We start from the raw sequence: 23,320 nt of genomic DNA, 5'->3' as shown, positions 1-23,320 counted from the left end.
TAGATCAAAGCCTATAGTTGTCTTAGCACTGTAAGTTCACCTGACAGCTTCTTGAGGAGACCTGGACAGAACTTCACAACCAAGGAATGAAACCTGGGCACATGGTAGACACAAATATTGTCTTTTTCCAGATGCGTAAGAAATGGCCTAATGATTGTCACAAAATCACAAGGCAACACAGTTTGAAAGGTAATGCAGACTTGYAGCCTCTCAGACTCCTACTTCAGAAATGAGACTGCACTTTGTAGCAGCTTTGTAGTAGAGTTCATTCAGGTGTGGCAAAGCTCCCTTACCTTAGGGACCACACAAGCTGTACCCCCCCTCCAGGGCCCTGAATACCTACTCTATCCCTTCTATGTCCCCYACAGCCCACTAGAAATGCAGATGAAACGTATGCTCTCTTGGTGACAGAGGTTAACAAGTCCCTAAGAAGAGCTGTCAGGAACAAGATTTAAACTAGTATCTCTATCAAGGCCAAAACTCTGTAAGCAAGCCTCCAGAAGTAACAGTAAGAAAAAAAATCCCATAGCAGATTATATTTAAAACTCACACTGAATTCTTGAGAAAAGACAGAACTAATAAAATATCAAATCTCTACAGAAAAGATATAAAATTACTCTACCTGATGACTGGTCATAACATCTGATTATCTYATCAAGAAAAAAAAATTTTACACAACCAGAAAGGTCCTTCTTCCTACAGAGCACTGCTGAGATGTTGCTCTCAATTCCAGAAGTGAAGGAAAACTGTTAATCCATCTACTTTCCTATAGCCTTAATATGTTTGCGCCTGCAACAGAGGAAAATATTCTTGGTCTGATCATCCCTTTCCCTGTTCAAATTCAAGTTACATCTGCTGCTCAAAAAGAAACAGAGAAAGTCAACCAGGTTTCATCTTAAAATTGGTTCCTCAGTTGATCTATTTGTTACACGTTAATTGCCTACATTTTTTCTTTTCACCATAAAATTCCAGCAAGAGACAACTGCAATGTACTTGTCAGAGACAAATATTTCAAACATATCAAATAGAATAAAAATTGTAACATATGCACCACAAGAGAGTARAACAAATAAGCAATTAGAAGACCATGTAAAATCAGTTGATCAAACATAACGTTGTTTTTTTAAACAAAAGTCCACTGATGTGAACAGGCAAGGAAGAAAACACATTATGCTAACAGCATCACGGCAGTGAACTGCCTTCAAACAGTTGGTTCTGCTTTATTTAAACAGAGTTTACTACGCATTTTCCATCATATTCCGAGCATATCCAAATGTTCAAGACAGATACAGATTTAGACTGTAACTCTGTGACTCACCAAAAGGTGGATAAGAACAGACCTCAAATTGCATGTCAATGAAGTATTAAATGTAGATTTTGATATTTGATCTGCAAACTCCAAATGATTCGCAAAGAGAGCTCGAAGCTTTTTTAAGGGTGTAGAGAGAGATGCAGTGAAAAAAAAAATGTAGTAACAAAAATTCAAGTTGGATTCATAATCGCATCTGAAGTGTGATGCACTTTAAAGTTTTCTTATTCACAGTCTTCATCCATTCTATATATGCAAAACCTGACATTGCCRCTTCACTGTCACAGTCATTTCATAGGCCATGTCAGAAATTTAAAGAGATGTTTCTGTGCAGTTAACAGACAAGAAAATCCTTAGCCTGCTGACTCTTCATCCATCCTAGCTGCAAAGAGACCTGCTCTTTCATTTCCTGCTGAATGAAACACATCCAAACATGACACGACCTGTTAGTCCATGGCCAGGAAAAAACTTTTAACACATTCACCTGAACAAAAGAAGATTTTTGTGGTTATTTACATTCGTTCTTCTATTTGACAAAATGAAAGACAATCAAACCACCAGGCCATTACCAAAGGAACGAAACCCATTCATTCCCAGAATCCTAACACGTAGCTGACTAAATGCTAACTTGCCAAAGCACAAAGAATTACACAGAAGAGACGCTTCTCTTAACACAAATATGTAGTGAAGCCTGTTCTACATTTTATTTCAAAATAAATAGTTGTGCATTTCCAACCCCCTTTTTCTTCTCTAGGCAGTCACAAATGCTTTTTACCAAAAAACTTAACAGACTGAACAGCTGCATCAAAGTCRATGTGTCCTTCAGCAGCTAAACTAGGAAAAACTTTCTTTAGGGGCACAATATTCCTAAAACTAAAAGATGCTTAGCGACTGTATCTATTCTAAGTACTTACTCCCCTATAGCCTCACCTGCTATTGCAAAGAAGAATAAGGTTTTGGACCGATAGAACAGTGGAATTCTCATTCTGTCCTGTCACCAGGTGCCTGTCCAGCACGACATGTACAGCATCTGGCTTGCTGGCTAAACACAGGGGAAAAAGAACAAAAAACAACAAATATTGTGTGAGTGGACGCTACTTCACAGTTTCAGTATCATGTCTTTGATGAAACTCTAATACGTAAGATAACTATTTCAAACAAACATATCTGCTGGGTGACCGACATGCTGACATATAACCCCAAAACAGACAGGGACAATGTCAAGTCCCTAATCCTSAAACAATTTCACTATGAAGTCCTTCTCTAGGAGGACAGCAGGACTGGTCCCTTAATTCAGTTGATACCAAATGGACAAAGTGTGTATTTCAAGAGATTTTCCTAAAAAAACCTCACCAAAGTATATTCCTGCAAGTTTTAATCAACCTGCAATACAGTATAAACTCTCCTTATGTCATCAACGTTATCACATCAACGTTRTAACCACTCTGCTACAAAAAGCCTGCAGAAAGATATTTATTTTTTGGCCAATTATAAAACCCTGACATGTTAATATCTGCCAGCAATAGTTCAGTACTCCACCTAGTATTTTTAATTCCAGATAGAAACATTATTTTACCAGTAATGACAAATTCACATTTTTCTCCCCCTCTCCCAGCTCCTTTCCAACCATCTAAATATAGGCTCAGGGCCTTCACACATGCTTCTCCTCCTCTTGCTTAATTTGCTCAGTACCACTTCAACCAAAAATATATGACATAACAACTACCACCAGGCAAATGAGTGTGACATTAGCTTTTAAACTGTCACTACTGAACCAATTATGCAGAAGGAGGTGGCAGTAGCTCACTCAAAAAGCACAAAGATGCCATTTAAACACACTGCCATTTAAATACGCTGATAGCACAGGGATGGAAGAGGATAAAACAAATATACAGCACTTTGATAAGACAGTGGCATTTCTTTGGTCTTGTCAGAGAAAACATATGCGTGGCCTTAGGAGCCTGGTTCTGTTTCCTGTCTATTCCATGTGTATGATTTCTATTCTAGCCATTTCAAACAGTATCAGTTTATTGTTTAGCACTAGTCTATTAAATAAAGGATTAATGACTTAAATACCATGGGCACCTCGTTACTCTCTTTAAGCACACAATCTAAAAAATTTACCTGACAAAATAAGAGACTGAAAGACAGTCATAACTGAAGAACAATCATTTACAGTATATTATTTAATTCTCCCTGCAGCTCTCCAGTATTGCAAGAAAGMAGCATGTACAGGAAAACAATACTTTTCCCTGAGCCTCCAGAAATAATCTAGCATCAAAAAATGACATTTCTGTGTTTAAATGGATTTAGTTTCTCACACATCGCAGAAGCTGAGGTTTTACAATTTCACAGTCAAACTGTTAACATTTGTGACTACTAATAATGTATATATAGTGCTTGATAAAAAGAAAACACTACAAAACCAGATTTACCACAGAAGTATATTATTCATAGCTATTAGGCAACTAATCAAAGCAACCACAACCATTCAGCATACTCCCTCCAACTTTAAATGATGAACCACATTTATCTGAATAAAAAAGCAATTCCCAAGTCTAAAAGTTAACTTCTCTCGACATAGCACATGCTCCCTGCCACCRGGGCAAGGGACCAGTTGCAGCACACCACCTACGCACACACATGCACTCCCCTGCAGGTACGGAGACAGTAACAAGTCACTGTGAATCAGCAGATCCATGGTAACTTCTGCGCACGTTCTTCCCTGCAGTACATGTTCTTCCTTCACTGCAGGATACGCTACCTCATGTTTACCACGGGGTAAAAGAGCATTCATGGACAACCACAGAGTAGCGTATCGCCCTACTTCTGCATATACAATATTTCATGACACTCATTCTTAAAACACTAWTCTTTTTTAATCTACTAGGCTACTGTTTACACCCATGAAATGAGAATGCAAAATCCTGTTCACCTGTGTAAAAATGACATTCATCTTCAGCACTCAGCTACAAAGACAAGAAGACCRTGACATACCACTAAATGTAGCTCCAGAATCTTTCACAAAATCCTCCACAATAATGGACAAGCTGGCAAAATTAGGCTGCCTTATTAGTTCATACACAGAAGGCTGAAAAAGAACAAAAGGAAATAAATGTCTTGCTTTTTACAAAAAAATACTCGAGCAAAACCAAAAAAGACTTCCCTCCACAATTTATTTTTCTATACCCACCACCATTCTCTCAACTGTATACAGAAAGTGAAACAGAAACAAAACATAAAACCAAGTGACCACAGACAGCTTCTATGCATACCTGTAAGGAGCAAACTGACAATTCTTATGTGAACCAAATAAAGAGACAGAGAAAGAATGATACCAACCAAGTGTATTTTGGAATATCAACTGCAGGAAGTGTTCCTGAATTCAGACCACAAAGGATATCTGCGTTTTGTGTTATCAACATTCAAACATTTCCTATTTAATTAGGATGACTAAGCAACAACCCTAATGGATGTCACAACTGCGATTCTCTTTTCCCCGAACTACAAAGCTTTCCAGGGACTAACACAACATCATGCCTTGCAATTATATTTATAATTCCACTTAATTAAATTTCCAAATGACTAGTTTTCAAGATGTTTTAAAATACACTTTCCGCGCTACAAGTGTAAGGGAATATAAAGGTACTGGCTGCCATCCGAATTAAATTCAGTGTAATTATCATTATAGAGAGAGGAAACAACATCTTGTACCCACAGAACAGACAGAATTATAGCTTAGTTTTGACAAAGAGCTTAAAACACTTTGCTGCTTAGCTGTAATAAAACACACCACAGTGAGGCTGGTGGAGTACACTAAATCTAGATATCAAGAGGCATTCAATTTCTGTCTCAGGATCAGTGCTCCAATAAGGTGTTACTGCAACTGGATAGTCTCACTGTTGTATTTGCTCACCTAACCACACAGACTATTTTAAAATAGAAACAATTAAAAATATAGCCCTACTGTAGATTTTGAAAGTGCTCCATTGTGTTACTAAAGTATCCCAGCAAAGTCAAGCGAGCATACTAAAAACTCTCACATTGTGACCCCAGAAATAACTTAAGACTTTAATGTTAATGTAAGGGAAGCCTCTTTTCCAAAAGCACACAGCTTGACCTTCGATTTATCATGGTCTAGAGGTGCTGGTATTCAGATGTTCACAGTCCTCAAACCCAAAACATGTCCACTCTTAAATAAAAACCTATACTGCAGCACTGGTTGTTTATCTTCAAGCCATGAATGAACTGCAGGTTTATACCCATGTTGCAGCACCTCTAGCCAACATTTCTCTCTGTGGATAAACCATTCAAAACAGAATATAAAAGAATATTGTGCTTCTGCACTCACAGATGAGCAAGGTACAGACCAGTTATTTAGCTGGGCAGAAAACGCAGGTCTGGACCCCGAACAGTGCATACGTGATTAACTTCACTTAAGCTGTCCTTCAGATTCAATCCCCAGTAAATAGTATTCTTATTTAGACTCTGCATGTAACACAGCATTTGTATCCAAATGTGCATTTCAAAGTCCAACAGCTAACCAGGTCTGCACTTTCATGAAGAGAGAAAAATTAATGAGTACTTTCAATATAATAGTTCAGATTTCGCATGCAGAGAAGGAACGTGAATTTTATGGTTTCCATAGCAACCATAACTAGGACATATTATGCATCTTATTATAAAAATTTTTATCATAGATTGCAATACCAAATATAAGCACACCAGGACTCTCTTTGATAGCTTTTGAGAGTGCCACAAACTTCATTTCCTAACTTTGTGTGTAAATTCTCAAATCTAAAAGTTGTACTGTATAAGTCTGCACTACCTTGGTGAATAGGTATAGGTCCTATATAAATGCAGTAGTCTGTGAGGTCAGAGATATGACAGTACTATTAACAAAACATCAACAGTATCTACCCACATTTTGAATTAGAAGCCAGTTTGTACAAACAGCTTTTTTTTTTTTCCTAAAACTTTCTCTATATTTTAAAAGCAAAAGAACTTTGAGAAATAAAAGTTACCTCCAGCATTCATGAAACTCAACAAGGTAACTCTTAAAAGCCCTCAACTATGAATCCAAAGAGCTGCAGCAGTCAGTTCAGGCATTCTGTTGAGTCAATTTAGAGTTTAAGAAACAATGAGAAGAACACTCTCCAAACAACAGTTTGTATGTATGTAGTGAGATAATCCCTTCATATATACAGTGTCGGGCCCCTTGTGAAGGACAATTTTCCCAACTCTTGAAAGCAAGTCTAGTGTACCAAACTGATGATTTATAGTTGTAGGAAATTCTAGGATAAGACCAGAAACACTGGCAGCATCACCTCAAATCACAGCCCCCTGTACAGCAAAAAAGTCTCATAAGAGCAAAAAAAGTCTTGAAACAGCAAAAGTTACCTACCCCTGTCAGGCTGTATTCCTGAAACACCCAGGATTTATCCTCATTGGTGGCACAACACAAAGCTGCAACTCCATGTCCCACCGCACAGATAGGTTCTATTAAAAAAAAAAAGAAAAAAAAAAGTGCATTTCAGAAACAGTATCTTTAAATCGTCAAAACAAGATTCTTCATGTCACATTGTGTTGCCTATCTGAAATAAAATTATACCATACTGTTTACACACTCTTAGGGTGTAGTGTTCTTTTCTGCACGCTACATAAGAATTTCCCCAGTCTTGCAAAGAGTTACTGGTGGTTAACTTTAAGGCCAGAGACAGTCCAATTTAGCCTAAGGGAAATACACATGCTCAAATGGTAACTGCATACAAGTCTTGATCAATCCGGACTTCAGTGAGGATTCTGGAACATTTTGTATCTGCATCTGAAATTCAATTCCTATCTGACCTGAAGAGAGTAACTCTTGTATCACTGTAAGGCAGATAACTCTTTTCTTACAAATACACTCAAAAGCTATTGCTATTATTTTTATACATTCACACAAAGAGGATACGTCTTTTTTAAAGAGAGCACACGTTTATCCAAAGAAGCTGTTTCCAGTTCTGCATGCTGCAACATTCTTCAATTATGTAAACAATTTTAAATCTTTGAGACCTCTGTGATGATGCCTAAAAACACTTACAGTAAGGTAACAGTCTTGCATGAACAGTGATGTGGTATGGACTATTTTATTCAACACAAATATCTAATGATGTTCACCTACTGTTCTCAGTGCTGAAGTGCTGCAATATCCTAGCTAGGTATCCACTGTTTGCAAGGTCAGTCATAGCCCCAGGACAGTTAGGAATCAACAATGCATGGTATCTAGCACCTAGTAAGGAAAAAAAGATAAATAGATTGTCATACAAATAAAAGCAAAATGAGCCTGATCATAATTCCATTTTGGATTTGACAAAATTAAGACAATACCACATAGCTCAGTCAAATACTACATAAACTTAATGAACTAAAGAAACTACCAGACCTATGTGGGGAAAAGAGTTATTTAAGACATAGAACACACATTTCCGATGGGAGAGTCTAATCTAGAAAAAGCTTAAAACTGTTGTGTTTGATGGCTTCTACTTTAGGAAAATGTTTATGCATTTCCAAAATTAACAACACGTAATACACTACACAATTACCACTCAATGATAAATTTTAAAAAAATAGCAACTGTAGTTGTCAGGGCTTTGTCTTAAAACACAAGTTGTATTTCTTTTCAGTATCCTACTTCCCTAAAAACCTAATATTAAGAAGCATCTGTTTCCGTAATAAATGGAGATGACACACGGGCCAATTGTAAGGACCCTTACCATCAATTGACTCCAATTTGGCAGGGCTTGCATAAGATTTCATACGGAAGTCCTGTATCCAACGCATGTTGCTTTCATTCACATCCACAAAATCAATTGATTTCCCCTAGTAGAAACATGTTTCAAAGACTGTGGTTAGTATCACTACAAAGACTTCTGTTTTGTTTCTGGAAGGATAAGTGTGTAAGATTCTGTGAGACTTTAGCTATCAAAGCAATGAATTTTTTCAATTTTTCTACTGAAGAGGTTCTTTAAGATTCATCTCTTCACTCTGTGGAAAACAGATATTGGAGAGTGAAGTTCAGAACCACAAGAAGCATGTCTTCATGTCTTCAGCTCAATATTAAGAAAACCAAAGTTTAAAAAAAAGAGTACCTTAATTGGTAAAAATAATAAAACATCTCTCAAAAATAATTAGTATTCTACTTCTTTGATCAATTGGTTTCACACTAAATCACAGTAACCTCCCATTTTTACTTACCCTCCCATTTTTACTTACCCCAGGAGTAGCAACTTGCAGATTAAAAGCAGAGCTAGTTAGTGTAAAGCAATGAAGGAAGGACTGGGCTGACACACCTGCAAAACAGAGTCCAACAATTTAAGGAAAGAGTCATTGCATTTTAAACCAAATCATACTAGTACATTTTACCCAGCAAGGTACACAAACTTGTTTTTTTGTTCATCTTAAAAACTCCYAAGAATTTCGAAGTGTTATTTTTAAATTTAAGAAATACACAGCCCTCATTATCGCTATGTATCGAGAGATACATGAGGAAGATATTCTGTTTGTCTGGGTTGGGGGCACCAGGAAGGAAAGAGGAGAAAAAAAGGTATATCCGGGTATATCTGTGAGTGTAGCACAGCTCAAAACCAGGTATATGTACAAGGCAGCATGCTGGCATGTATTCACATAGTACTACTGTGCACACAGGGACACAGGCATGTGTGCATGCCTGTGAACATCACAGTCATGCATGCATGGAAAGCAAGCTCATACATGCACAACACAGGTGCACATGCAGGGGCAGCAAGCGTGTGCAGAGAGCAGGTACACATCTGCACAGCTCAGCTGCACATGCAGAGACTCTTGTGTACGCACTGCTAAGATACAGGTCTACAAACACGCTGCAGAGCTGTGTACGCTGGGATGTATGCATAYGCATGGCAGGAGTGTGTATGCAGGGTAAGAGGGGGATGCCAGCGCATGGCACGGCTGAGGATGCAGAAGGCCTGAACACAGCACAGCCGTGCACGTAGGGGGCACAGGGCAGGCGCAGCCGTGCACTGAAAACAGCGCACACAGAAAAGCTCTGCGTGCCTTTGAAGGGGTGCGCGCAGCACGGCTGGGGACGCACGGGGGCGCGGGCACAGCACCGACTACGTGCCGAGGGGCGTGCACGGCTGTGGGTGCATGCCGCGTGGGGTAGGGTGCAGGGGCGCACAGAGCACAGCTGGGCATGCGGGAGGGGCATATACAGCACTGCTGGGCATGCCGAGGGGAGGGGAGGGGAGGCGTGCACGGTACAGCCGGGCATGCCGGGGGGGAGGCCAGAAGGACACCGCAGGCCGGAGGGAGCGCGCCGTGTTGAAGGGACAAGAGGGCTCCGGCGGGACGGGGGTGCCTGCCGGGAGCGTCTCACCCGCGGCGGCGGCGCTGGCGACGATGAGGCAGGTGGGCTTGCCGAGCCGGTCCGACATGGCGCGGGGAGCGGCGGGGCCCGGCGGCGGCGGCTGTTTCCTCATGCGGCCCCGCCGCCTCACGCCGCCCGGCCGCGCTGCGCATGCGCGAAGGGAGCGCGCGCCGTTGGGCGGGCGGGCGGCCGTTGGGCGAAGCGCGCGGCGCCTCAGGGGGAAGAGCGGAAAGGGGGSGGAGGGGGCGGCAGCCGCAGGCCTGCCAGCAGCGACTGGGGTTCCGTGAGGGTGCGGGGGACGTCGCGGTGCCTCTTCACCCCCCTTCGGTGGCCCGTGGGGAGGCACCCGCTGCACACACCACGGGAATAGCGTCCCGCCTGCCTCCCCGGGGCTGCCGATACCTAACGGCTGGCGTTGTTCGAGCAGCGTGGATTCACCTGCCCGTGGATGAGCACAATAATCCTGGCCTCAGCTCCCTGCCTCGCACCCACGCTGATGCCTACCCCAGTCAGTGTCTGGATGTACTGTGCGGGCCTCACCAAGCCGTGAGGGTGTTAATGTTTTATTTCCTCTGCATAGCAGGGCGATGTTTTCATTAGAGACCTGCTTGTCAAGCTTTGCTCCAATAGCAAGCCTTTTTTCCTCATCAGATTTCATATTGGTACCCCAGTAGGGCTGAAACACTGAACACTGTCCTGCTGACCGCCTCCCCATCAGAGAAGGGGAAGTTAGTGACACCATGTTGCGGCTGGTGAAAGAAAAAGCAGGCATTCATGTCAAAATGGCAACTAGTTTTCATTGTCCTGTTGGAGAGGCTACAGCTGACCAAAGAGTGCTAGTGAGTTAGCTTTCAAATTGCCTTGCTCTAACCACATAACACCTCCGCTCTAACCACCCAGCCGACTAAATACCAAAACCTTTCCYGTGAAGTCCAAGCCACCGTTAATGATGGTTTATTGTGCTAGTGATGTGATGTGCTTTTGATGCACAAGATGATAACTCCTTCTTGAAACTAAAGCTATTTTTAAGTTACTGGCATTTGATATCTCTCTTATAATTTGCTCTTGATGCCTTTCACCCTTGGTATATATAGTCTCAGGATGTTGGGGGGGGACAGAGGAAATGCATTCTGCTCTTTTTGCATCCTTTAAGAAGTCACAACTGCTAACAATATGTGGGATCATAAGAGAGAACCAAGAATCTGTCAGAGTGATTTGCTGAAAAAATGAAAGATGAAATACATGGATGCGGAACTGGGTGATTTCCTGGAGCCACTGAAATGAATATCAGAATTGCAAACTAAATAAGATCATCCAAATGTTCTTGAAACTGTCTTTCCCATCCTTCATATCTGCTCCAGATTGTCTTTCTTGTGTATACTTGTAATTGTTAATGACTCATTATTCTTCCAAAAAAATGTTCATTTACTGCAGGTATCATTGCTCTTGGCTCTATAGTTCACCAGAGGAAATGTAATTTTTGTAAACCTTGTTCAGCTTCTGATTTTKCATTTTTCATCTCTATGCTAATTTAATAGATTTGTATCTTGATGGTTGATAGTATGTTATAAAGAAACAATGCCACTATAAAATGGTTGATAGAAAACAAAGACAGTGCAATTCTGACATTGTTTTGCTTTATTTATTTGAAGGGACCTGATTTTTTCCTAAAGGAWATGTTGCTTTTGCCACCATGCTATCTGTTTGTCCATCTGTTCAATCATCTGTCTGTCTGTATCCTTTCCTCACCAAAGGGGTGTTCTGAAACCACTTTCTGCTGACTGGAGATGTCTGGATGTTCTTCTTTTTCTACTCCAGCTTAGCTACCAGAAAACAATAAAAAACACTGAARGGATACCAGTCACTGCTCAGTTTAGCTACCTTGCAGGGGACTTAATGCCACTCCAGCAGTCTAAAGCCTTTATGTCACTGAGAATGGGATTTATGCTCACTCCTTACTTGTGAATCTGGTGGGTTTTTTTCTGAACCCAAGAGCAGAAAGCAAACTGCRTCTCAAATCCTGTTCTGCTCTTCCCATCCTCCCTAGACTGCCGAAAATGCGAAGCATTAGATGACTTGGCAACAGTTTAGAGTCAAAACAGAGCAAGAAAAAAATGCAGGCAAGGGAGCCCCGGTTGCTAGGATRTTAAATTGTACGCTGATGTCTTAATACTTAATGTTCCACTACTTGGTGGATGCCAATGTCTCAATTTTACCAGAATGCATGACCGGTAGATTTTGTAAATGATCTGTTGAATTCTCTTCCAGCAAGCACTAGTTAAGCTTTGYGGTCTCTCTGTGCTTAATCTGGGTGGTTAACAAGTGTGAGAAGTAACTGGTACTGCAGTAATATCATGAGGACTGTAAAAATTATTTGCTATTTCATGTTGACTGCTCTTTTTGACAGAGCCTGAATGTTAATGGTTATGTTATGTTAGYTGAGTGTTTCCCCTTCAGACCTAGTCTAGTAAAACAGCAGTGCTTATCTTTTCAAGTGCAGTGATTTGGTATCATACCATTTTCTTTCTATAAATGATGATTGGAGTAGAATGGAGCAGGGAAAAATAATACATAGTTTAAAAAGATAATTGTAAACATAGCCTCTGTCTTTCATAATATTTTGATTTCAGGAAATAATGTAGGAGGGCTAGAAACCCCATAAGTTTATTCTCAGTATTCTGTGGAAGTCTTATGAAGTGTAATAATAAAGAATATTTTGCTGAAGCATTTATACAGTATCTACATTTCCCAAGCACGTGTTGAAACCTTCCCTTCCTGCCACAAACCCACGCACATAAACACTGGTTAAAACACACTAATATGAAAAGGTAGGCCATACTTGTATTTCTCTCAAAACACMTATGCTGCTAGATACCAGGACTTAAATTTCATTTCAAACAATGTATTTCCTATGTGATATTTTTGCAACTGATAATTTGAGAATACTTAATTAAAGCAATTCAACTAGAAGAAGGAAACTCGCTTAAGTAGTTTTTCTTTCAGGTTTCTACTGGGCAATTAATCGCAAGGTTCAGTCCAGCCACAAAACTAGAGCTGAACAAAAACTTATTCTTTTCCCCCAAGATGCAAGCTTGTTTTGCCCATCCTATGTGCTAGCCAGAAGGTATGAGGACACACAGGGTGGCACTCAGACTATCTGTGGGGATCACTGATTCCTTCTCAGCACCGCACTAGTGTCTGCAYGCAGGTCACAGCCAGAGTTGACTCATGTCTGGCTCATTCAAAAGAAGYGAGCGCCTTCTGCAGAATACAGGGTTGACTCGCCAACTGATACAGAAAGTGTGGCTAATTAATTTTCACATGCCTTGGTGAGGTCAGAATTATGTAGAGATCAGTCTAACTGCCCAATGAAGCTTATCATCAATGAAGGGAAAGATTAATTTTATCCTTTTTTTTTTTTCCCTCTCCAGAGAGCTATCCAGTCTTCCTAAGGCAGTTGCACAGTGGCCTAGAACATGCACTAATAATTACAGCTCTCCCATCTGATAAAGTAATTGAACTCTCTATGAGAGATATAGTACAGCTGACACTGATGGGATGATAAGGATACTGATTTATGGATCTACCTTTAGTGCATAATGAGCCTCATCTCTTCCAATCATTAACTGGGCATGGATTAACTGGCAAGGTCATACTGGTAAAAGGACATTACTGTGGTTATAAAATAAGTGGTCTTCCAGCTACAAAACCGTTCTTCTTAAGAAAGTCTGTGCATATTCAGTCCCCTCTTTTCAAGCTGGCTTTCTACTCTGTAGAATGTATTGCCCAAGAGAGTCTTTAAAAGCATTTCTAGATCATTCCTCAGAAAAAAATGAGAAAGAGGAAGAATCAAGAATTATAGTATGCTGTGTGTTTGATGGTTACTGTCTCTGCTTGACACACACTGGAGACTGGATAAGAAAGCTGTGGAGCTAAAAGCACATGTTGCTGCAAGTTGCTATTTGGGAGGAGACAGGGATGGAGAAAGGGAGGGATCAAGGTGCATAGAGGAAAAACAAGCCTGGGAAAATGGAGAAAAAGGAGTATAAAAGGGGCCAGTGGAGTGTAAGCAAGCTGCTGGTTAGTATGCTTGTCTGGCCCTGTGCTTGATCACYACCTGGACTAGCTGGTGAATAGGAGAAGACCCACAGCTGGAAAAACCCCATCTGATCAAGTCTGAGGAGATCACTAGGTAATGGGCCTGGGATCCGGACAGGGATATTAGACAGATTGAAAGCCAGTGGTAATATTTGAGTGGTCCGTGAGYGTGGGTGTGTTTATGAATCAAGAGTGTGATGGTATATGCATGATTCATTAGAGAACCTCAATCCTGATCAACTGGAGAGGGAGAATGGGATCAGACTGTGTTGTTCCTGTTTATGTGAGTGCTCTTCGTGTTTCTGTGGGTGCCAGTAAATGCTCTGCAGTCTGGTTGTGTTGGCCCTGTGTGTGTGTGTGTGTGTGTGTGTGTGTACCTATTGAGAGCACACACTCAGCTTCAGTATTGGCTGGACCTGCAAATGGAAACTACAGCACCCTGTATCTATCACTGGGATGGGAGGAACCCCTGGGTCTCAGAGTTCGCCAGATTCAGCTTCACCTTGCTGGCGCCTGGCAGCAACAGATTTTTAAACAAAAGGAGGCAGTGCTATCCTTGTTTGTTTGATACTTAGTCCTCTTTAGGAACAGTRAAAAAGAGAAGAAAGCTGTGAAAATGGAATAACAGGACATGATTTCTTTGAACCAACCTTTCCCCCACTGCTTTTTTTTCAGTGATGGCAACAGAGATAAGGCACGGAGACACTGATGCAGTTATGGTGAGAACCAAGAGAGCAAAGCTAGCACTAGTTAAGTGCTCTTGAGCACTGCTTTGGATAGTCCTTAACCCATTCCCTCTTTCATCTACCTTTTTCCCTCCGCAAGATGTAACAGCTTGCACAGGATGTCCTCTGTTCAGCRGAGTCATCAAGGTTTCAGTCACAGGTATGAATGGTCAGAGCCTGTGACACCAGAATGCGCTGGAGAGAATTATTCGAGGGAGGAGAGTGAAGCAGCCTCAGCTGAATTTTCTGCCCATCACCCATCTTTTAAGAGAAATACCATTGGAAAACCTGCCTGAAAGCTTACCCAGAGGAGAGCAGCTCAACAGCAAATGTGATTTCCTTTGGGGCTTTATTTTTACTCAGTTTCTGCTCGTGCCCTGCCTGGAACTTTGTACTTCAGTATACTTCTGGTTCAGGTGGCCAGTGCCTATGCCATTCAAATGCTGAGTGTCTCCATGAAGAAAACTACCACCATCTCCAAATTTTATCAGATTCTGGATTCAAAGCAGAATGAGAGATGTGTGTGGAGACTTTTTTTTTGCCTGTAACTAGAGTCTGCAGTAGGTAAAGACTATGGAAAATCAAGTGCAAATGACATGGGAGAGAAAAATGACCTAATATCCTGCATTAATTGAGTGTTTAAATTAGACACCATTGGATCTCTGTTTTCTATCTTTGCAAGGCTGAAGAGTTTATTCCACTTGCAAATATAGCCGTTAGCCTTAGGAAAGGAGATAGCTTTGGTTTCCTAAACAATCTGGCTCATATGGGTCTGCACACTTCACCTCCAGAAAGTCTGTGAAATTTTTTAGCAAATATTCGTGCCGTTCAGAAAATCCACCCTGCTCCTAAAGTAAAATGAAATTGCCCTGCACACAAGGGCTTAAATAAAAGTTTGGAAAARCATTTGAGACTCGCACTACAATCTGTAACCCTTTTTAAGGAAGGTGCTAGGCTGGATGCTAAGCATTGGTCTTTCCAAACCCGAAACAGGTTGGCAGCGGGGACATGAATATGATTCTAAAGCACCTGAACCCTGTTTCCTCAGGTTACCTGGTGCCTGACTGCTTTGAAGACACTGCTTAAGAATAGCTTGGGACTTTAAGATGCATAGATGATAATACTCATTACAGCACGTAGGAAGTGACCAGTCATTCCCCTTGCAGCTATTTCAGGGTCTGGGAATGAGGCAATTTGGAACCTGCTTTTCCAACCTGACACTAACTTAGAAAGTCTCCCTGCTGGGAAAGCCCCTTTGTTAACCAACTTCGTGACTGTTAACATGTTTTTTTCATTGCCGAAGAAAGACTGGAGCAGGAGGCTGAGATCTAGCCTTTCGTGAAATGGAAGAGCTTTATTTTCTAGACAACTGCTGAAGCAAACCAGTTTCTCACCTTCATTGCTTAGTTCACCTGTATGTGAATTTCTGCTGCCAGAAGGCCCTGCTGAAATGGAGACTCTTTCAAAATGATCTGTAATATATRCAGTGGCTGAGAGCCATTTGCTCTAGAAAGAGGTGTTTTTCCTGCCTTTGCTAGTAGCTGGTCAGCAATCCCAGGAAGCAGCATGCTACAGATCCTAAGCACATTGTGCTCATTGGCATCAATCACATCTTTTTAATTTCCAGTTGCTGTGAACAACATTTGGAAAGTTTCACATATGTTATAAGGCCACTGCTTTAGATGCTGACAGCAGAGGCTGAGARCCCCTAACATGATTACAGATGGGTTCTCCGCATCTCCTTGACGGAATTCAACTGTTGAAAGGAGGACTTCTCTGCCTCAGATGAGTTTTCCCACCCCTTTAGCCAACAGTGAATCATCCTAGCCAGAGAAAACTGTCAGGCCTTCTATAAAACCAGCTCTACCATATGCACCTTCAAGTTATACAATGCTATATATTATTAATACTCTGTGTATGGACATGCTTTGCATATCTGCAAATAAGCTATTGCAGGATTGTACCTACTTATTGGGACATTTGGGACCAAACAAGAGCATTTCTGATAAATTTTTTCACTCTCTGTATATTTGTCAATAATGTTGCTGCCTTCCTTGGCAGTGAGAACACATTTTTGTTTAAAGAAGAAACAATGGGAGGATTCCCCAGGCCATCCTTCCTCCTCTCTGTAGAGCAAGCAGCACTGTTTCATCCCAGACTGGAGAGGACATTTTGGCCAGGTACCTCCACTGATTTCAAACTATGGGGAAGCCTTCCAGATCGGAGTATCACTTCTTGCTGCACCGTCCCTGCTGCCTTTCCAGTCATGTCTGCATACCCCGCCTTCTGTTAAGAGGAGATGGGTCAATCTGTCACTGGAAAGGGGTGAGTTTGCCCCAGCCTAGTAACTGAAGAAGAGTATCAGTTCCTTTGAGACAATACTCTCTCCTCACCCTTACAAAGCAGGAGAGATTTCCATCTCCTCCTGCATGGCTTATCCACTACTCATCAGGCACATCTATGCACTGTTTCTTGCACCTTAACTGGAGGCAGTGGGGAGGACCAGGCATCTACCTCTACCAGCTTCTCGGATTCAGGATTCAGACTCAGACAAGAAGAATCTAYTTACTCCTCTGCTTCCATGAATATTAAGACAATCTAAAACTTGAGTCTTCAGCTGAGTTTCTGCAGCAAAAATCTCACATATTTAAGGCTTTTGCAACTAAAAGCTGTCCCTTTTTCCTGACCCCCAAGGAGTTTCTAATATTTGTCTTCCCAGTTCCTAAGAAATTCATTTCCAGAAGCCTGCAGACTTTGCAGAGACCCCATTCACAGCTGGTACAATGTAACGACAACTCATTTACCATGACATGCGCTGCTGAAATCCTCCTCCCTTCTGACTGGTCAGACAGGAATCCTCTGGCTCTCACTGATGAGCGGAGAATCCTACAGTCATCAGTCAGATGCTCAAGGGACTGCTTGTTCCTTGTGAGGAYGGACATTCCTGGGCCAGTTAAAAATGAAAGCAAGTAAATCAGAAAGCACCCTAATTTGATGGGTGAGGGATCAACATTTTATACAACAAACAACCATGCAGCAAAGCCTGGAGACTGGCCTGTAGAATGAGGGATCATTGGGATCAAAAAGGGTTTTCTGTGTGACTCTGGGTAAGTCATTTAATTGCTCTACGCTTGAGTTCCTCTGTGGAAATAATAATAATCGTCCTTGGTTTGCTTTACTTCAGTAGGTTGGAATTTATTTGGGGCAGGGACTGCCTTTCACTACAGTTCTTACTGGGATCTCTAATACTAGCATAATATTCAGCCTGCAGGAAACATTTTCATGACTAAGGAGTGAGAGAAAGAATAGCCATTTTCACTTACACACCCAAATACACAAAGATGCTCACGTGAGGAATTATACAATATATCTATGTATATATATATATCTATATATAGTTTATTTCTCACAATCCTGGTAAGAGTTACAGGTGTATTGGGAATCATTTACAGTTTCACAGCATATGGAGTGGCCATACAGCTTCTGATGTGAGTAACATACAGTGTGTAGAGAGCACACGTTTCCAACCCATCCACCCACCATTCATACAATGGGTTTTCAAAGCTAATACTAGATTCAGCTACGTAGAAAGCCTGGAAAATGTTAGGGAACAGCGTTGGGTGTCATACAACACTGTCAGTCACAATGGGACAAGCTAAACTACTTTAATTTTCAATCTAGTATTTCTAGTCTACCTGCATTATTGCATTTATACGCTTTTTTTTTTAAATTAAAGTAAATAGAATACTATATGGGAAAGGAAAAATTCTTGACTATTTTAGGATTTGAGCTGCAGCCCATACAAAGTGTCCATAGAAGCATAGACAAGATTATAAATTCAACAAGGTATAAATTAGCTGTATAGCTTTGTGTGTAGGTAGGTGTCCATTTCCCTCCAGGAAATGTATCTAGCAGCATATTGTTTCTGAAAATAAAAAAMCAAACCTGTATGTTGAACACAGGTAAATATGTGTAAGTGACAAGCAGGTCTGTTTCTACAGGGAAGAAATCAAGGTGTCACTCTGTAATACTATTAATTGGAAAACACATTCAGGGTCTGATTCAAAACCCACTGATATCAGTGGAAAGGTGCCTGTGGCTTCAAACATGTCATCAGGCATTTCCCCCCTAATAATATCCGAGCCTTTCCATTTGACTTCCAAAGGGCTTTGGGTCAGTCCCTGGAAAAGTAATAGAATCAAAGCAAAACAAAAGAAAAAAATCCCCTGTAATCTGACCTTCGAGTTCCCTTTCTCCAATTTTACTTTCTCCACAAGTTTGTAAACAACCTGCACCTACCACGAGAAGAGAGTTGATTTTTACTGGAGAGTTGAGACTGCACCTTTAAAAGATTCCAATTGAGAGAGTCCTTACCAGTGACTCAGGAAAAGGTGCCAGGGTTAAGAAGGGCTGCTCAAAAATTAATAAAGCCACATGTTTTGTTTATTTTTTTGGTTTTTAATACAGGAAATTTGTATGACATCCTCCTTCTTATCAAATTACCCCAAAAACTTGACTGCTTGAAGCTCCTATGTCAAAACCAGGGATATGATGCAGGTCTTTACTATTGCAAAGATAACTAAACATTCCTCTCTTCCTGCTGAGAATTTTGGTACTGTAGCATCATCATGCACAGACAGGAACAACCAAGAACTTCTATTCTTGGGATCCTGGCCTGGAGCTCTGCATTATGAGAAACCAAAGGAGAATGGAAATGATCACAAATTTCAAGATGGGAGCAACTGAAGAAGAAATGGGAACAAGAGAAACATGTAAAAATTCTGTTTGTCCAAATKCTATTTAATCCAAATTATATTTTTAGCAAAACCTGATCTATTTAGTCAGAAGAGCATAGCATCAAACAGCATAGAGTATGACTCGCAGTGTGCTGCCTATCAGGGCATTTGAACAGARCAAACACTTTACAAAATAGCAAGCAGAACAATAGTGCAGGGTAGAGCCAAACTCATGTATTTGGAAAATCAATGACTATGATCTGTCATATCACCTGTGTACTTTGAGTATCAACTTATCAGCAAGATTAGTTGAATGAGGCATGGATTTTCATGGCCCAGCAGTCTTGCGTTACTTTATGGAATGGTAACACTTGAGCAGCCCAGTTAAATGGAAAAATCCTTGCATCTTCTGTGCCCTTGATCCTGCAGCTAATGGGGAATAAAAGARAGCTGCAGCATGTTCCATGCATGTAAGCTGATTCTTTAAGGCCCACTGAAATGCCAGTCATTGACTTCAGCTGAGAGTAAGCCCTCAAGTGTTTGAGAACCTCACTTCTGTGCCTGTATTTTTGCTGCTCCAATAACGGAAGGACCAAAGAGGCACAAGCTTCAGCCTCATGTAGTGTATGCAAGTACTGCGTCAGCATCTACTCAATAGCCTGGCCAGAACATCTCACACCTGACTGGCAGGCAGCCTGCAGGACTTTGATCTTCAGCCAAGCTTGTGACCTTGCAGTGGTTCACTGACATGGAAAAGCAAGGACAAGAAAGAGACCTGCCAGCTACAGGTTCAGTGYTCTCAGGTGCTGAGCTTCTGTGGCAGAGGAGAGCACACAGCATTTTGCAGTCTCCAACCCTCAAACTAACTCAAGAGCCTTAGCAATTAGAGCAGATGAAAACCACATATGTTCCCTGGTGAGCTACACAGTCTTTGCATTCCCCTGGGTGCTCAGYAGCTGAATGTTTGCTATATCTTTTGAATGGGGCTACCCAAAATCTACCTCTGCACTGGGGCAGGGTTTCTGCCTAGTTGTGGAGGGGCCACATGTGCAAAAYTGCCTTGGAAAAAAATAGGGAAAGGAAAGGGAATACAGTTCAATAGCTGAAGAAGCAGTAAAGCGCAAGCAAAGCAATGAATCAAGCAGATCTTTGGAAACCAGTGTAGCCAGGTAGGTTGTACCCGTTGAGGATCTGGTATGGGCAGACAGTCTAGGAATTTGGGCAGAGAAAGGGAAATCGGTCACATGGCTGGACTGTTGATCTAAAATAGAGGAGGAAAAAGTCCTCATCGTAAAAGCCCTTGCTCAAGGGATAAAAGCACTGGATTAAACTTCCCATTGCCAGTCAACCAAGGCAATGTGATCTGAGCTAATCGCAGGAAGATGCAATAAAAGATTAAGAAAAATGACATTGGAACTGGCTCAGCCAAGTCAAACTGAATGGCACAGACTGAATGTTCCAAGCCAATGTCTCTCAGCCAAATTGCAGTACCATTGATAGTACCTGTCATCATCATCTGTACTGGTGAAATCAAGATATCATAACCTAACTCAAGGAGAGCAACATTCTGTACAACTACATTCAGTTTGATGAACTTAGATTAAGTACCATCTCATTTTTGCCACATGTTCACCATGAGAGCTAAGATGCTTTATTCTGTGCTCTTTGCCCTTAATGCAGCTTAAAAAATAACTTTCCATTAATAACATCAAATAATATTTCAAACAGATGAACTTTGTGAGAGAACTAAATTCCAATCGAAACGAGACACATGAGGTGTGAAAAAGAATGAGAAGCCAAAAAGAGCCATTGCAGGACAAGTGCTTAGGGATAGATTATGAACTGAAAACAGAGCAGCAATATTTAATCCACAGAACTAGGCAGACAGTGTTCATATTGTCCTCTTCTGGCTTCTTTGTAATCCACAGAGCATAATTTCTGAAGTAAAAGTAAGTGGTACTGTATACCCTGGCCCAGAAGATTGCTGTACTCCGCAGTGGAATTGTTGTCAAAGGAGYGCCAGTCATAAGTCCTAAAATGTGCAGACAGTCCAGGTCAGCCCTTCAACATCAGTGGGTTGCTCCATGAAAGAATAAAGGACCAAATCCCTCTGGTGTAAATGTCAGGAAATGTCCTGATTCTGGGCTTCCAAAACTGAGAAATTAACTGCWAATTTAGATACAGAGTTTTGATTATTTATGCCAGAGCCAACCCCCTTCACAGAGGGAGATGCCYGACTTCTAAGGCAGAACCATGGTTTTTGTTTTTCATAAAACCTTTAACATTGAGCAGTGCTAACAAAAATGCATTTGGAAAAGCCAGTTAGCAAAGTTTAATTTTAATGGCTTATAAGGAATTGGTCATTTCTGCTTTTGCCTTAGAAAAAAATAGAAGTGAATAGGCTATAAAAATTAATGTGTCCTTAACAAAATTGTTAAGATAATGATGTCATGTAYTTTTTCTGCATTTCTTTGCACTGTTTTTCATATCCTCTCAGAAGCACTGAATTGAAGCACTGAATCAGCTGTAGAGGTGATTCAAATTCTTGGAATTTCACTTTTTGGATATGTTTTTCGTTGTCTTCCTTTTTTGTTTGTTTTTTGAAGGATAAATTTTCTTTCAAGTCTTCAGGATTACTTTTGACCAGTTTGAACAGTCAGAAATGTTCAGCGTTCTAAACCTCAGTGGCATTTCCAGAAAAGGAAGGGAATTTTTAAAGGCAGGAATCTTTTCCTCTCACCAGCTCTGGGTTTTTTACTTACACTGTTATTTATACACAAATATTAATGTAGGTATAAGCATGGCTATGAGCATGACTGCCTCAGTTAATACTTCATTTATRTACTCAGCAGAAGGACTAAGAAATATTTTTGTCAGTTTAAAAAAACATGCCACTGAAATGGCTTTATATTTTACAGTGACCTGCAATCATATCCCTGCTGCCAATAAGATCTTAAGACCTGATCATGATATATTGAAACCARTGGAAAAAATTCCCCTTGTTTTCAGTAGCCTATGGATCAATCCCTAAAGCTTTGATTCAGCAAAGACATAAATACATTTTGCATTTGTCACTGAACCTAATGAAGCTARAAAGTGCTTAACGGCAAGCAATTGTTCAGTGCTTTGTTAAGTTTGAGCCCGAGAGGTGATCAGCACCTACAAGAATGCATTCTTACCATCTTGAAAATGCTGTTATATTATCCTTTGGCTTCCAGATTTGTTTGTATCCTTCTGCAGAACTGTTAAGAGTAAGAGGATTTATCCATAGCCTGTTAAATCAGTAGAAAGAGGAAGCGGAAATGTAATCCATTTCAACTTTCTTGAAGTTAGAAACTTGGAAAACCTTCTACTGAGTTGCCCAAGAGACCATAACAACATCTTTGTATTAGACTAAAACTTACAGCTCCTTAAAAATAGATTGAGATCAAGCGTAGTAATTGAACCTATAGTTTTAGTGATAAGCTGCAATGTCTGTGAAATCAGTTTTTCAAATTTCTAATTTATAGACTTTATCAARAGAGTAAACTAGCAATCTAGATCTCTTCAAATTCCAAGCGCAGAATCTTATCAGTTTTAAGCATTAATTCATTCTCCCGATGGAGATATCACTAAAAGGACTTCATATCACAAACACCACACAAAGAATAACATCAAGCAAATAACAGCATGTGCTCAGTACGAGAAAAGACAACTATTTATTTAGCACAGCGAGTTCAATCATTTAAGCCTTCAATCTCACTTTGATTCTGAGAGAGATGAATTTGCTCTTCTCAGCCTACTTCTCGCTGGACATTTGTTCTCAAAATGAAACCACCACACGGCCTGGCACATTAAGGCAGAACAGGAGGTGTCTGCTAAAAATGGGTGTCATTTGCAGGTCAGGACTGAAGTGCATTGTCCCAGCTGCGTGCTTAGGAGCTTGTATGGCATCTATGCTTGATCTACCTGACTCAAATCAACACTAGACCCACACTTTGAAAAGCGCTACAACACAGTCCAGTATAGTTCAGTATAGTCTAAAAGAAGTGCCTTATTTTAAAGCAAGTAGCCCACATGACTATCG

The 23,320-nt window shown here is 40.8% G+C and overlaps 2 protein-coding genes across 5 annotated transcripts in view; one reads left to right on the top strand and one right to left on the bottom strand.

Annotated features, from left to right (window-relative positions):
* Nucleotides 1-1,094: 1,094 nt before the first annotated feature.
* Nucleotides 1,095-9,807, bottom strand: GATD1 (glutamine amidotransferase like class 1 domain containing 1). 4 transcript variants are annotated; one of them, XM_026073217.1, is made up of 8 exons: nucleotides 9,705-9,807; nucleotides 8,564-8,640; nucleotides 8,065-8,170; nucleotides 7,473-7,580; nucleotides 6,714-6,808; nucleotides 4,307-4,400; nucleotides 2,240-2,351; nucleotides 1,095-1,793 (listed from the first exon to the last, which is right to left on the bottom strand). In XM_026073217.1, exons 1-8 carry the CDS (start codon nucleotides 9,805-9,807, stop codon nucleotides 1,790-1,792), a joined length of 699 nt encoding a protein of 232 aa, XP_025929002.1. In that variant the 3' UTR covers nucleotides 1,095-1,789. The 4 variants fall into 4 exon arrangements, with proteins under 4 accessions (XP_025929002.1, XP_025929000.1, XP_025929001.1 ...); XM_026073215.1 differs by having other exon boundaries at nucleotides 1,095-1,721; XM_026073216.1 differs by having other exon boundaries at nucleotides 1,095-1,718.
* Nucleotides 9,672-23,320, top strand: part of LOC112969687 (NACHT, LRR and PYD domains-containing protein 3-like) — a 55,461-nt gene continuing 41,812 nt past the window's right edge. Inside the window, exon 1 of the mRNA XM_026073206.1 lies at nucleotides 9,672-9,736. The gene's annotated coding sequence lies outside the window, so the exon portion shown is untranslated. The remainder of the gene's footprint in view (nucleotides 9,737-23,320) is intronic.

This window comes from Apteryx rowi, unplaced genomic scaffold, assembly GCF_003343035.1.
Source record: "Apteryx rowi isolate R43461 unplaced genomic scaffold, aptRow1 scaffold_363, whole genome shotgun sequence".
NCBI lineage: Eukaryota > Metazoa > Chordata > Aves > Apterygiformes > Apterygidae > Apteryx > Apteryx rowi.
The sequence above is the reverse complement of the archived record's forward strand: the minus strand, read 5'-3'. Positions and strand labels throughout refer to the sequence as shown.

What these genes read in the sequence shown, in the direction of transcription:
- GATD1 (XM_026073215.1), bottom strand. Translation starts at nt 9,807, where the DNA reads ATGAGGAAACAGCCGCCGCCGCCGGGCCCCGCCGCTCCCCGCGCCATG. An exon ending in CGCCAGCGCCGCCGCCGCGG is followed by an intron (nt 8,641 to 9,704) that starts GTGAGACGCTCC and finishes TCTGTTTTGCAG; the next exon opens with GTGTGTCAGCCCAGTCCTTC. An exon ending in AGGAATACAGCCTGACAGGG is followed by an intron (nt 4,401 to 6,713) that starts GTAGGTAACTTT and finishes GTTCTTTTTCAG; the next exon opens with CCTTCTGTGTATGAACTAAT.